Source organism: Anoplophora glabripennis, unplaced genomic scaffold (genome assembly GCF_000390285.2).
Source record: "Anoplophora glabripennis isolate ALB-LARVAE unplaced genomic scaffold, Agla_2.0 scaffold22, whole genome shotgun sequence".
Classification (NCBI taxonomy): domain Eukaryota; kingdom Metazoa; phylum Arthropoda; class Insecta; order Coleoptera; family Cerambycidae; genus Anoplophora; species Anoplophora glabripennis.
Genome location: NW_019416298.1, coordinates 1053804 through 1069785, shown reverse-complemented (window position 1 = coordinate 1069785; position 15982 = coordinate 1053804). Strand labels below are relative to the sequence as shown.

The window sequence follows — 15982 nt, the reverse complement described above, 5'->3', positions numbered from 1 at the left end:
AATTTCCCCGAAAATTTTATTTCGGGGGACTGTTAAGATCTTTCGAGGATTCAAGGAGATTCTAACCTGGATATTTCTTGCAGATGAATGTGGCCAGAGCGGGGGAGAAGCCGACAGTGACGAGGACGTCATCACAGACTATCACCTGCCAGTGTTGGACATGCTGCCTCGGCCCGGACCCCTGCCCACCATCAGCGTGACGCCACACTCGCCCGCTAACAAGACATACCCGGTGTTGGAGGACAGCCTGCAGCAGGTCCGAGAGCTGCACGAGAATGTCCAGCATATGCGGAATGTCACCGTACAAAGTAAGCCCCCTAGCTGTACACTTTATTTCCAGGACCTCGATCGTGACATAGGAATTAATTAATTGATCCCCTATTATCAAAAGTAAATGAAAAAATGTTCATTTCGCAAACTTTTTGGAGTGTGTACACGCTGAATTTGAAAATAATTACCTAAATACAAAACGGTTGCTTTTCCTATGAGAGTGATTCCAAATTAATATAATAGATGTCGCCCACACCGTTATTCTCCTAAATTTTTCATAACCTTATTTTATTTTATGGATGATTTGCTGTCAAAAATATTAGAACATGGTGGAAGTACGCTTACGGCGACAGTGTAGGGAATGACAGAGAGAGAGAAAGAGACAGTTTTGGGTACTATCTTTCTCGCACATGCACGTGATTGGCTAACGCAACTCATTCCACAACGATAAAAGAGAGAAGGAGCGAGTACCCAAACTATCGTCCTTTCCTTTACACTTTTAAACGTGATGCTTCGTCGATTTCGTGACTCGTGATTTGCATTTGTGAGTTGGGTTATGTTTTTGTATGACCTAACCTTACTTTACATAAAGGGTTTTTTGGCGAGCCAAACCACATCAAACCCGGTTAGCTCGAGTTTGATTGTGTTAAGAGTTTGAGTTAACATTTGACAGAACTCGCAAAAATTCTTTTAGTTTGGATATCTTATCAATAATAAAATCGTAACCTATAATCTATGATAGTGCTCGTAGCTCAAGTTGTTTGATTATTTCTTATTTACTACAATTGTTATTCCTAATCTGAAATGCACATCCCTGAAATAACGTTAATGTATAGACGGTTATTAAATCAAAATGGGTTTACCTTTTCACAAATAACTATTCCCACGTAAATGTATCGTCTAAAAGGAAGTTAATAAAGATCTATACAGTGCAATATAGAATATGCATATCTACGATTAAAGTTATTTGGATCCTCGATTACTATTTTTTTATTATCAATTTTAAATATTACTTTGTATTTTTTGCAAAGTTAATCCATTATCAAATTTTTTTATTTACAACTTATACCTATCCAAACCTCTAAAAAAAACGAAGTAGTGACTAGGTACGATGGTACGAAACAGAAAATAAATAAACAAAGATAGAAATATTAACTTAATATCCTAACCAACCCACAAGTCCGGTTTGATGGTTAGGCAAACTCTGCCAAACCGGGTTAACTACATTTCTCGCCAAAACGTCAAACCTCAACAAACTATAGTTAACCGGGTTAGCGGTTTTCTCGCCAAAAAACCCTTATAGATAGATTTTCATGTAAGTTATACTATGGCTGGTATGAAGACCTTTGAACTATTTAATTCAAGTGGCCACTGCTTATCTACCTAAACGTAATGCACTCAAGATTTTCAGCACAGTAAATTTTTAATGTATGCTGATGATATAAAAATATTTTTTTAAATAAACACTAGCCGATTGTTCTCCAGTTCAAACCTATCTTGATATAACCTACCTGCCTATACTCGTACTATGAGTATTGTCCAATGAATAAACTTTTTTGACATATATAAATATTTTTTTTAAGAATTTTACAAGGAATGTTCAGAATTTACTTTATTTAATACAATTTTTTTACATACAGTTTAAATAACTTAACCTTCAAAAAAACTCCATCTCGCATTGTCAGGGACATTTACATAATAATATAGTACCTGTTCTATTAAATCTATAATTTATGTTACTTCTCGAAATTTTCATAAGCTTCTAAGAACAGTGTAGTAGTATAGGAGAATCTCTAAGCTTCTAAGAATATGACAGAAAGAAACAGAACATATTTTAAAAACGTCATGAAACAAAAATAAGTAAACAAATGTATAAGAAAAGCACACTAGGTCGAATTTAAATTATTTTCAATAGTAGAATGATGTTTAATTGTCACATTGTTACAAAAGGTAGCAGGATTAGGTTTCATTGGAAATGTATTTTTTTTTTATATATAGCTCATGATTGATTTATCCTGACGCCCTACAAACGTCAAAATTTGTAGACAAACATCAGCCCTTCCTTTGACTTATCTGTTAGCTTATAAAATGTGTCTGAAAGAATTGAATAATTTGTCTACTAATGTGACGTCACATTCACTGACCAACCTTTAATGCCAGTTAGAAAAAAGTCGCAATTTTTTGTCTCTCTTTTTTTTCTCGGTAATAAATCTATTTAACTTTTTATTAAGACTTAAACAATAACTTTACACATTTTTTAATATGTGATATCATGTTTTAAATCAAGTATTTTAATATAACGTGCGTTCAAATAAAAACGTGGTCAAGTTGGTTCTGAAAATTTGGACGTAGGGCGTAGCGTATAGCAAATGAACTTAAACGTCATCTGTCAAAGCGCTATATCGCCGCTATCAATTTGAATATTTTCGTTTTAAAAAGCTTTTAAAATGGTGTTTTCTCAAGAACAAAAAGTGTTTATCATAGAGTCCTACTTTAGAAATGGACGCAAGATTGATGGAATATGGAAGTATTCTATTGAGGAATGTTTCATAGAATTTCAAAATCAATTTCCCGGCGTTGTAGAGTACAAAATTTTTCAAAGTGCAGTTCAGCGTTGTGTTAATGTTTTTCGTGAAACGGGCAGTGTAACAAGAAAAGAAGGAAGCGGCCGACCTAAAAAGCGGACTGAAGAATTAAAAGAAAATGTCCAACAAATAATGGAAAATGCGCCAAGAACTTCTGTACGTGTTTTATCACAAATGGTGGGAGTATCAGTCGGTACCTGCCACACAGTGTTAAAAAAAGATTTGCGTTCTCCTTTAATTGTTTGTTATTGATATCACGATTATTTATAATAAAGTTATATAGTCATTAACGTTATTGAAACTGAGCTGCTATACAGCTCGTTGAGAAATGAGGTTAAGTTGGTCGCTATTAGTGATGGGACTACTCGAATGAAAATTATCGATTATATCGATTATGAAAATCTCTCGAGATATCTCGAGTGGTCATATAGAATCATTCGATTATTCGGATACGAATGACAGTGGCCACAGCGTTACTATTACCTGCACGACTCGAGCGAGTGCGCAGATGTTTCGATTGTTCCAACGCTCTAACGAGCTACAACATCTCGAGATAAGACGGCCGAGAGGATAGATGAGACAATCGAATATCACCGCACCGACATACAAGAAAAAAGGTATGCAGGAATTTTATGAGTGGCATCGCGGGGGGTTAGATGGGAGCTTTATTTAGCGGGGATAAAAATTCATATGAATGAAAATAATACCAAATTATGTTTTCTATATAATTTTTTTTTTCAAAAAAATCCCAAACAATGGACCTCTTTAGGCGGCGACTACTCATTTTAAACACATGCTGCTGAATCACTCAACTGGCAACGAAGAAATATGGAAGAAATGCCCCAATCCGCGAGTCATTTACCTAACGTCAACATGTTTCGCATATGATTTGGGATAGACCGGAAATTTTCAAAGTGAACTTTCGATTATTCATTCGAATGATCATTCGATTATAAAATTAATTCGAACGGTAACCTCTCGATTATTTAATTCATTCGATTATTCCCATCACTAGTCGCTATAAGCTACTCCCTACGTCCAATGTGTCAGAGCCAACTTCGACCACGTTTTTATTTGAACGCTCGTTATATTGATCATTTAATTTACACTATGTAGACAGCTAATTTAAATTAGTTAATTTCTGTAGCATGATATTAATTTTACATCTAATAATAGTGTATTTCCTAAACACATTTGTCAGCTGTAATTGTTCTTAATTACTTAATGAATCCAAATTCATTAGTGCTAATTATGTGTAACACATACTTTCCGTATAATAGTACATCCTGGATAATAATATGGTATTATCATTGTGAATTTGATAATACATGTATATTGTACCTAACTTTTCGAATATTTTTGCAAAGGAAAAGTGACCATTCGACTTATTATCTTGTGAATTGAAGACAAAGTGTAAAATTAATAGCAAACTGACTTTTATTGTACGATTATCCCACGTCTGCAGTTTGCGGTTTGAGATTTATTAATCCTTATCGGCTGTGTGTAGTCCTAGATGATAACCTGTGTTTCTTTTTAGGTTCCTATGGACCGAATTCCAGGGATTTTGCAGCTTTTGCTCTGAATCCGCTGTTAGCTCAAGTGGCGAGGCTCAGCGCGAGCTGTCCCGTGCTCAATGAAACCATACAAGATCTCGATGTGATAGGCGGGTCCTTGGGATCGTCACCATTGCACCAGCCACCCAGCAGGAAAGGCAGCGGTAAGCCAGTAAAAACTATAAGTCTTAAAGCTCATAAATTCTAACAGCGTTCCATAAGTTTCTCTCCTGTTCTAATTTCTTCTTCTCGCTTGTATGTTAGGCCTCAGGCCTTCTTTCTCGAATGTCCCTGATTTTAGTTGGTACTTTTGGGGCATCGAGACGCACGATTCTCTCATATTAATCGGGGGACATCCAGGTAGTCTTCCTTTTGAAGGTACGTTATCTCTTTTTTCTTTAGTGTCTAATGATCTGCCGTTGTTCGAGTGTTGTCGCCATTTTCAACCAATGTGTGTATAGGTACTTTGTTTTGTCTACGTTTTATCTTTATGTATGCTTTCTTGTGGGTATTTGTCAGTTCTAAGCATAGTGAAATTGTCTCTGGAACCGTAATTCTTTGCTTCCCAAACATTTGTCTGTCACGCTTTATTACATAATTTCTGCAGGTGCAAGAATCTGATGCTCCTTATACCTGTGATGTGTGGATTATTTCTTTGTCTCTTATAAAATTTATAGTTGTGTATATTTTTGGAGATTTATTGAAGTTTACTGAAATATATTTTGAACTTGTAAATTGTTTTTGTGTGAACGTATCTACGTTTTCCCCCCTAGGAACTCAAGATTGGTTGTGCCAACCCGAAACTCAAAGGAGACGATCATGGACGGCCTTGGAGGATCTCACCGGCAACAAGGACAAAATCAAGCATACCCGCCAGAGGAGGTAACTTTTCCTTTTAATTTTCATTCGTTTCCTTTGAGTACATTGGCTTTTGTTGAAGCATTTCTCTGAGCAGTATGGAATCCGAAGCAGACGAGTCGTCCCTGATAGATAACGTAGATGGCAGCACGGTGAGGCTGTTAGGACCAGACGCACCAATTGTGATAAGGCATAGAGGTACGAGAGGTACGGGAGGTGGGGCTAGCACTCATTCATTGAACGAGGCTGATCTACAGGTGAGATATATAAAAAATTGGTAAATTTAAATGAATGGGACGCTTTGCGAATTTTTCAGAACGACTTTAATAAGTTGAAGGCGAAAAGGGAGGCAGAACAGTTACGTCTTCTGCCGGCTAGGCTGCCGCTGCAGAAATCCATCTCGACGCCATCTATCATTGCCGTTAGGGATTTGGCACCCGAGCCGGCTCTAGCCGGGGCACAACCGACCTTACCTCTGTAAGTTCTGCCGTACCGGCTTTTTAATTATTTTTTTACAACTTTTTTAATCCAATATTTTTTTAATATTTTTCACACCGTCCCTAGTTACTGTCACTCGTATTGGATTAAAAACCTGTTTTGAATTTTTACCTGCTTTGCATATTTTGATTTTTAACAGATTTTGTATTTTTTGCACAGTCTTTATAATCAAGATTCTGCATGGATTTGATAATATTACTACTCCGTCATTTTGGATGTTTTTTGATATCGATTCAGTTTTTGTTTTGACTGTATATATTTTTAACAATATTAGGTAAAAATTTAATACGAAGTAACTCCAGTTTTTGCGAATAGCCAGCATATCCAGATTATTCTAATATGCAAAATGTTTTTTTTTTTAAATAGCATAACCTGTGTAACTCTTATATCGGTTACATATTCATGTCGAATTTGACATCCATTGGTAAAAGGAGAACAATTCATGAAAACCAGATTGAAATTTTTTCAGCTACATACTTTGTTTAAAAAAATTCCTGTAATATCTTATAAAGAGGCAATCTGGCAACAATGTGATGCCTCTGATTATACTTAACTTCCAAAATACTGGGCAGTGACTATATTTTAAAAAGATGTGCGAAGAATGTGAATCCATGGGCGTACATTTTAAAGGGTTCCAAAAATTATAAAATATAGAATGACAGATCTTTGTAATTTGTAACTGCAGTTTCAATTTTTGTTAATGCTGGAAGTTCATTTTTTAAATAAAATCTGTAATTTCTATAGATTCCATATTTAATATCATTGACAAGTTCAATTTTTTGCCTGCCATATGTTTAGCTTTTTTGGATTTTCATCATTTTTAAACGTTTCATTTTGACACTTTTCCTAACATATTCGACTTTCGTGACCAAATTCCGTTTTGTACATTGTTTATCATACAGCATTTTTGATCTCGATTGTCAGCAAAGACACTCATATGATTCCATTTTTGAAAACACTTATTAGAGTAATTAAAATTTGAAGAAAATAATAACATCTTTCCACTTGTACGCTTATGACAAGCACAGACGCATCAGCCGAATCTGACACATGACAAAATTCAGAGAAATTAAACCGCGTAGCCTTGGTTGTCTCTCTTTTTCTACAATGGGAATACATAAGATTATTTTGTCAGATAAAATCTAAATCTGGTGGTTTAATTACTGTTTTCTATTTTGGAATATCAGAGAAGCTTTATAAAAGTTACAGGGCTTGTATCATTGAAGAAAAAACTATATAACGCTTTTATTGAATATTGAGTAGTTTATGTCTTTCGTAATAAAAAAATATTGTCTTTTATTATAAAAGACGCTTTTTCTGAGGATATGCTGGCCTCTGTGTATTTTATTAGCTAGAGCAGTGTAGTGCATGTGCTTAGCTTGGTGTCTAGGGGCCGACCCAGCGGGACGGAGAGCGAGACCGAAGAGGAGGGTAGCAGGTCCGGACACGCCCACTACGATCCGCACTCCATCGCACACTTGCACCAGTAAGTAACGAGCATGCATGGGCTTGCATGGTGCAACCCTATTGCACTGTTCTCCACTCCACCGACACCGACTCTTTTGAATCTTTTTTCTTATCATCACACTCTATCTTCTCCACATCTCATGTTTCTTAGGAGTTCTAGGAACCGATAGTCGTAGATAGCTACAGTCTTGTCGTTCTGAATTGGTAGTTTCTTGTACTCTTTTGGTAAATTGCGATTAGTCTCAGTTGTGTCGATGAACGCAGAGTTAAAATTCATTCTTTGATGTGAGAAGAATAATTCAGTAACAGCAATAAGTTTGCGCATTGGAAAATATTGAAAGCGTCATGGCTTTTCGGGTTGTTTTGTCGTGGCCTATGTCCCTGGTTGTCGCAAGTTACAGAGAAAATTCTTCGCCATCGACATCTGCAGTGGTGACTGCAAAAGTTTTACCATTTTTGCGACCTCGTCACCGGATCGGTTTTATAGCGTCAGTATTATTGGGCGCGCGTCTCGGGTAGCTCACTACAGTAGTGGTGGGAGGTTTTCAAGACAATGACGTCAGTAACATTGCGTGCGACTAATCCTGTGGAGTGGCCCTTTGTCCCCACAGATGGCACCAGGTTCATTGGCCAAGGCATAACAAACTGAAAAACCCTGGTACTTTGTACATTAATATATGGCGCTAATAGATCTGTCAAATCGAAGATTGTCGTTTAACTGTCACTGTCAAAATTTCTTTATTCAACTGTCAAAATCACAGAATTACTGTTTAAAGTTTATTTATCGTGTCAAAATTTAGAGAGGAAGTGTGTAGTTAAAATTGTTTTCTAATTATCGGAGAATATTGTTAAACTTCATGCCCGACGTTACTCATTTTCCAGCGTTCCGTATGACAGACATTCTGAGAAGCGACGGAAAAGGGGAAGTCTGTTCTTTAGGAAAAAGAAGGTAAGTCTTACGTCGGGTCGTCGCAATTTTACTAACGTACCGTTTTCAGGATAAAACTAAAAAGGCTACCCACCAGTGGGTGTCGGGGTGCTACGGTACTTCTCAAATATGTGATGTCTGCACTAAACCTTTAAGCAATAAACCTGCCCTATACTGCGAGGGTGAGTCTTTTTTCGACTTAAATTTTCCTGTTATCGTACGAAAAGTTTCGTTGTTGATTTACAAACGTGTTTTGTAGGTTGTGGCACAACAGTACACCAAAATACATGTAAGGACAATATACAGGAATGCGCAAAGAAAAATGCAAAGGTAATTTCGTTAGTATCCTTTATATATACATTCCCCTGAACACGAATCTGAAAGTGCTGGTAAACGTCGACCCGCACTATCTCCCTTCACATGCATTGTAGATGCCTACAATTCATATATTTTGTAATGCATGATTATAGTGGCAATATACACGAGTATTAAAGTACATTTTAAAAACTAATTATAACTCGAGTATTTATTTGCTTAAAAAAAAGGACTTCAGATTCGTATTCAAGGGAACACATTCGTAAAAAATTGATCCCCACTTAAGATTATTAAAATTAAGTAGAAACGTACTTCCAACTAACAAAAAAAATGTTTATTTTAGAGTACAAGTAAATTATCTGGATTCGCCGTTCCGCTGACCAACGCGAAGAACTCGATTGCCAAACGGGGGTCCGCCTCATTACCCGGCTCGACGACGACCACCACTAGGTAAGTGACAGGAATACCCGAAACCTCCTAATAACCACCCTCACGATGACCCCCCCGATACTAAAGTACCTGTGATGGTAAGAACTTAGGCAAAATAACTGTTCAGACAAACGGAAAGTCAATGTTATTTTTGTTAACTGTGTAGGAACTTTGAAATCTATGTTGTTTATATGAGTTCTGATTTAGATTTTTTAGTAGTGTTGGCAATTGGCATGTCTCTCGAAAGTCTCCGAAACTCTCTTTCGGAACCGTTTTACCGAAACTCGACTGAAAGTCCTGCATATTCTCTATTACTTTATTTCTTTAAGCTCTTGTGATGTGAGCGTTTCGAGTTAACATCGACGCCAGTTAATTTCGCGCAAAAGTTCGATGTGTTATGTTTATTTATATGGAACGTGAATTCTACCCGTTACATGATACGGAAACTATATTTCAGTGTATAGTATTAAATATCCTACAAAAAAATATATTTTTGCCGTATTTGTGTTCTCGTTTATATACAGCATGTTCACAGATCGATGAAACGACTCTTTTAAGAGACAAAAAAAGGTGGTGTTAAAAATGGCCTTTTTGTATGAGATACGGCAAAATTTTAAGAAAAATTATTCAGAATGTCTGCAAAATATTAATGTTCTATGTCTGTTTTGAAGTAAATCTAAAATCAAGCAAAAAGTTAAGTATTTTGCAGCTTTTAATGTATTCCAATGTCTTTAGTCATTTTTAAAGTATTTTGAAGTGGTGAGAGGTACAAAGCGAGCCGAAATGTTGTACTGAAATGACAAAATCTCTAATAGGCCAGTTAAATTGTTGAAAATAATATTTTTTTTGCAAAAAATTTAGTTCAGTGAACAAAGACACGTAAAAATTAGGAAAAATTCCGTAAAATTGAATGAATTACTTTATTCCAGTTGAATGTTAGGCCTTCATTTTCAAAATGACGTCCAAAGTTCGCAAAAGACAGTTTTTTTCATTAAAGAAAAACTAAATATTTTAGAAAAAAATGTTTCAGACGAAAGTTGTAGAACTTTTTTAACAAAAATTTTAAACCCAATCCGATGTCAATTGATAAACAAATGTATTAGTTACTGCAAAAAAACTATTTTAAAACAAAAAAAATATTTTTTTACAAAATTTTCAGAATATGTAGTCCTTGGCAAGTAGAATAAGTGAATTTTTGTAAAATTGCAAAATATTTGACAGTTTTTAGCAAAAATTGAGTTTTTCGAAAAAAATACCTTTTTTTGCAAGTTTCAATAAATCCTACAGTAATGCACCCATCTCGGGCTTAAAATTTTCTCTAAGAGTTGTACGTTCCTGTGCAAATTGTGCGTGTTTTGCAAAATAATCGGAAATATGAGAAAAATCTACCGAAACTTTGACTTCTTTTCTTGGGTGTACTTTAGATCTTTTTCTTGTCGTTGAAAGTTAATCAGAATGGCATTATTGCCATTTGAAAGCTGACAATTTTTCACGAATTTTAAAAAATGTCCCACGATCAACAGGAGCCGAGAATTTTTTTTCAAAAAATCGCTACAACCTGATTTATGAATATTAAGGTCTGAAATTTATTTATGTTATAGTTGAATACTATTACTTCAATATGAAAAGTAGTCTGCAATGATTGACTCTTTTTTTTTACAGTAAACTTAATTTTGTTGGCCCTCGTAAAATTCTAAAAGGTTCCTAAAAAACTCTTTTTTGTTTTGAATATACAGGGTGTGCCATTTAACACACCCGCTGCCAATATCTCCGAAATAAAGAAACTTATTTCGGTTCCGGAAACTGGCGTTGTTAGGTCCCTCGAATAGCTTCAAATTGTGGTTAGAACTGTTAGTTCAATTTTTTCTGTATAGATGGCGTGGTGTTACTAAAAATTTTTTCGATCCCTGGAAAGTGGAAATGCGGTCCATCTCAAAGATCTTTATATTTTGAGTAAATTTTGGAATATAAAGTTTTTCCCAATATTTACTTGTTTTCAAGACATATTGACATGAAAGAGACACCGAGACAAAATATTCTTTTAAAATATTGTTATAATGACTTTATTCCCACCACATACTAACAAACAATAAATTTAAAAAAAAACAAATGATCAACTACAGAAAAAAAATTATACAATGGTAAATCTTAAAGCTAATATAGTTAAATTGAAAGACGCAAGCTGATAAAACTGTAATTATTGGAAAACTAATATGTGTCATCTATCGTACATGTTATTGACGTGAGCTACCTATGACTGCATTTTTTAATAACATTTGATAAAATACGGTTCGTCTCTGTTATAAGACTTGCCATTGTACAATTTTTTTTTTCTAGTTGATCATTCGTCTTTTTTATGATTTATTGTTTGTTAGTATGTGGTGTGAATAAAGCCATTATAATAATAGTTTAAAAGAATAATTTGTCTCAGTGTGATTTAAATAAAATAATAGATTTTCCTGTTACATTATAGATTGCATATTGAAATCAACATTTCTCGAAAACAAGTAAATATAGGGCAAAACTTTATATTACAAAAATTACTCAAAATTTAACGATCTGAATACATTTCAACGTTCCAGGGATCAAAAAATTGTTTAGTATCGCCACACAATCAATACAGAAAGATTTGAACTAACAGTTCTAACTGCAATTTGGAGTTAACAACCCCAGTTTCCGGAACTAAAATTTTCTTCATTTCGGAGATATTGTCAGCGGGAGTGTTAAATGGCACACCCTGTATAGAAGTTTTAAAAAAAATCGACATTTAGCCGTTTTTTGCAATAACTAATACATTTATTTATCAGTTGACATAGGGCTGAGCACAAAATTTTTGTTATAAAAAGTTCTAAAACTTTTGTTTAAAACAGCCTTTACCAACCTTTTTCAATGGCGGACCCCTAGCGTTACTTTACAATGATTCGCGGGCCCCTAAAAAATAAAAGAAAAAAAAAAAACTCAATAATCATACTTTTATTTGCAATATTCTCAAGTGTCTATTTTACTCTCATAAGTCTATTTATGTTTATTTAGTTTTAATGAGATGGTTGATGTTGTAATGTTTGGGTTGATGTTGCTCAGTTGGCAATTTGTCAACCACTTGTCAACAGCTGAGATTTATTGCCCAGTGGTCCAATGCAGCTGTGTTTGTATTTCGTTTGCGTGCGCTCGTATTCTTCAACTGGGCGTATACATTTCTATCGCCTCCACGTTTACGACCAGACCTATATTATGTGATATGGGTATGGCTAAATAAATATGGGAACAAGTTTTTCAAATATTTCAATGCCAAATTTAGTTTTTTTTTTTAAATGAAAAAACTGTTTTTGCGAACTTTGGACGCCATTTTGAAAATGAAGTCCTAACATATTGAGCTAGAGGTTAGAGTAAAGTAGTTCATTTCAACGGAATTTTTCCCAATTTTTACGTGCCTTTGTTTACCGAACTAAATTTTGGCATGTAAAAATCTAATTTGATTGGACTATAACTCCAAGATGACTTCTCGGAAATGATTATTCTTTGGTAGTATTATTTGTCAGGGTGTAGACTGTCTTGAAATAAAATTTCATTGGCTTGCAGAGACTTTCTAACTTCGAAACAACTTTTGTGAAACGATTAAGGCACCAAATACATCAAGACGGTTTTAGAATACTTAATAATTTCTGGATACATCAGCGTACTTCAAAACAACTTCAAAATACATCAGAATCTGAGTTATTTTGATATATTTTTAAGCTCTTGTGATGTATGGTAATATGTCCTGAAATTATTACATATTCCAAGCCTGTTTTGAGATATTCTGTTTTAATTTGAAGTGACTTACACATTTGGTGCTAACTAAAGCTGATTTGAAATATTTGCTTTTATTGTGAAGTATTGCAAATTATCCATAAATATATTTGTAATTTTTTTCTACGATCCTCAAATAAAATTTCATGGATTTTGGGATCTAAAGGAGGTGTAAGATAAATGAGAAAAATTTTGTAAACAAGGGACAACTTTGGGGAAAAAATTTTTTGATACAATTTTTCCAAATTTCCAAGGCAATCTAGATTTTTTGGATTTAAAATTGGGAAGATTTTGCGTCTCAATCCGAGAAGCTTATTTTTCAACATCAATCGACATAATTTGTCTCTTACAAGAGTCATTTCATCTATCCAAGGAGATGCTGTAAATGTAGATGCTGGTAAAACTTTGATGAGATTACTAGATTCCTTTCCTGTTGTTCATGGTAATAGCAAATCCTTAATTTTTCACCGATTTCCTATAAATCACGCATACCACGCAAACTTTTCCAAGGAAATGGCGTCGTGTTAACTCGCGTCGTCGCAGTGACTAATTAGTTGACGAATCGTTGTTAGTTGATCTGAAATTACCTGGTAAACTCTTAATAACTATTAATTATAACCTGTGATTCTGTTACATGTTACACAAATATATATATATTTACTTGACTCTTTCTTCTCCCTTACTTTTACTCTCCTTCTTTGCTTGGCTTCCATCACTCTGTTATATGTCGTATTATTGTGTTGCCCCGCTTCATAGCTTGTTATTGCTAGGAATTTTGTTTCATCCCCGTCGGATAACCTTTTCGTCCAAAGCCTTGGTTCATTGCGATCTCGAAACCCCAACGGACAATCGAAAAGGTTATCCGTTAAGCCTTCCTAGTGCGTTAGGGTGTTGTGTTAAATATTATTTGTTTTGTGTTAAGTTGATTTTAATGTTTACAGCAGTTTACTGCGAAATGGGATAGATGTGCAAAAACCATGGTGAGATAAGTCGGTTTTGTGCTCAGTATTGGTTTTTGACGTATATCATGTATTCTGTATATAGTTTAATGCCTTCTCTCTTGAGTCGTTTGCGCACTTGAAGGAAATTCGCAGTATTTATCGAGATTAGTTCTCTTGTCCCTTTCTTTTAACCAAAATAATACATCTCGAGTTGAGAAGACGGGTCTATTAAAGGGGGATGTTAAAAATTTATTTGATTTAAATATTGCCAGTTTCTTACATGTTTACATGCGACGATAAGAAAGAAAAGAACCTATTTAAAAGAGAGTTATCTGTTAACGGATGTATTTTCTTTGAGTTGTTTCCTACAAAATTTTTGTAGATGTAACTTGAACCTGTTTTACATTTACCAAATTGATCTTGAAATTGTTGCAATTCGCCTTATTAAGTTGCAATAAAGTGACCAATTTAAGACCATCAACTTTTGAAATAAAAAACATGATCACAGCAAACCAGACATCATAGTAGACTTACCTACAGCCTATGACAGATTAACTTAAGAGGGCTCTATAGCAAATAGCCAACCAAGCAATACATTTTTATAGATTTTACACATTTTGTCTAAATATGAATTAATGCACAAATAACAGACTTTCCTCCATTCTAACGTGGACTTTCTATAAAATGGAGTTAGTTTGGAACTCAAATTACTTTTTGTTGTAAAGAAATTTGAGTTTCAAACTAAGTCTATTTTATAGAAAAACTATGTTAGAATGGAGGAAAGTCTGTTATTTGCATTTTAATTCATATTTAGACAAACTGTGTAATAAAATCTATAAAAATGTATTTGCCACAGACCCCTCTTAACTGCAACAGATGAATGAGGTGGCGACATCTATTATATTGACTTAAAATCACTCTCATAGGAAAAACATTAGTTTGTACTTGATTGTTTTTGGCATTAATCATTAATTACCTTGAAAATAGTGTAAACAGTAGATTTACTATTTTATTATTTCTATTCGAAACTAACGAATTAATAACAAAATACAAAGCTTCTACTGGTGGTTACATTTAATAAAAATAGCGCCATCTCTTGCATATTTCGCGAATTCTTTAAATATTTCAAATCGGTACCATTGAATTGCCCAACATGTTAACGCTAGAACTATTGTTGTACGCGGGAGCGCAAATGGCTCCATCTGCGGACTCTCAACTGTGCCATTCAGATGGCTACAGTAGGAAGCGACCTGCTAAGTGCAGGTACTTTGTTGCACGACTCCCACCCACAGAGGGCGTAACACAATGTTTGAAGTGTCAGTGTCGCGAGAAACAACTACTCCGAGAGCTATATGCCCCTACCGGCACCGGCATTGAACTCGCAACACCTAGTGCAACAGCTAGGATCGTTTGTCAGTTTAACCCACCAGGCACAGACCACCTACGACACACTGATGAGGACTAATAAGTCCGAAACTGGTCTGTGCCTGGTGGGTTAAACTGACAAACGATCCTAACTGTTGCACTAGGTGTTGCGAGTATAATTCAACGCCGGTAACGGCATATAGCTCTCGGAGTAGTTGTTTCTCGCAACACTGACACTTCAAGCTAGATCTATTGCTTTCAACTTTTTGATCAATTTATTGATATTGCGAGCACCAATTTTTTTGATCGATAATTGGTGGACATAAAACAGGTGTAAAAGTCTTGTGTGTTCTCTACGTCAACCCTTGTAGTTTTGCTTTTTCCGAATATCTGATATTTCAAAATTGGGGGTTGTCTAAATTGCGGTTAAGGTTCAGGGGTGGGGTAATTGTTGTTAAGGTAAATAGCTGTTACATTTGGGTGTGTGGCTAATATGTTGCGTGTTCCCTGCCCCTCCCCTGCAGGAGGAGTCAGCTCTGCTACTCGCCGTGGCGCAGGGTTGCGACAAAGCTCGGAGTGAAGTAAGTCCCTACCCTAACCGTCAGTCCCAGCATATTCTCTTTACACATCTTTTATCTCTGATTTCTAACCTTTGCAAATCCTCATCTTGTGTTACTTTCAAGTACTAATCAGCTCTTCTTTATTTTCGCAATGATTATGGAGTTTTTTATTTTCTTTTATTTTTGGACAGCGACAGTTTTTCTTTGGTATTTATTATGTTTTGAATGGATTTTGCAAAGGCTTTAAGTGCTATCCGCTCTCAAGCATGAACTTTTCTTTCCTCTGTGTACTGAATCGCCAATCACTACCACAAACATACAGTTTATATCACTTTATCGAGACAATTCTGTTTTCGTTTTTTTTTTCTTTTCATTGTTCCAGTTGGCCCCGCTTGTACGGGCCGATATAGCGGCTCGCCTGACA

The 15982-nt window shown here is 35.2% G+C and overlaps 1 protein-coding gene across 7 annotated transcripts in view; it reads left to right on the top strand.

Moving 5' to 3' along the window:
* LOC108917294 (rho guanine nucleotide exchange factor 18) overlaps nt 1-15982 on the top strand; it is a 115432-nt gene that overhangs the window by 78180 nt on the left and 21270 nt on the right. For 5 of the 7 annotated variants that reach the window (XM_018723814.2, XM_018723810.1, XM_018723809.1 and 2 more), the window contains 10 exons: nt 84-308; nt 4393-4572; nt 5182-5290; nt 5349-5523; nt 5583-5743; nt 7143-7250; nt 8114-8180; nt 8230-8341; nt 8419-8489; nt 8818-8924. In XM_018723814.2, the coding sequence (XP_018579330.1) occupies nt 84-308; nt 4393-4572; nt 5182-5290; nt 5349-5523; nt 5583-5743; nt 7143-7250; nt 8114-8180; nt 8230-8341; nt 8419-8489; nt 8818-8924 (1315 nt within the window). The remainder of the gene's footprint in view (nt 1-83; nt 309-4392; nt 4573-5181; nt 5291-5348; nt 5524-5582; nt 5744-7142; nt 7251-8113; nt 8181-8229; nt 8342-8418; nt 8490-8817; nt 8925-15982) is intronic. The other 2 variants (XM_018723812.1, XM_018723815.1) reach the window with 2 other exon arrangements.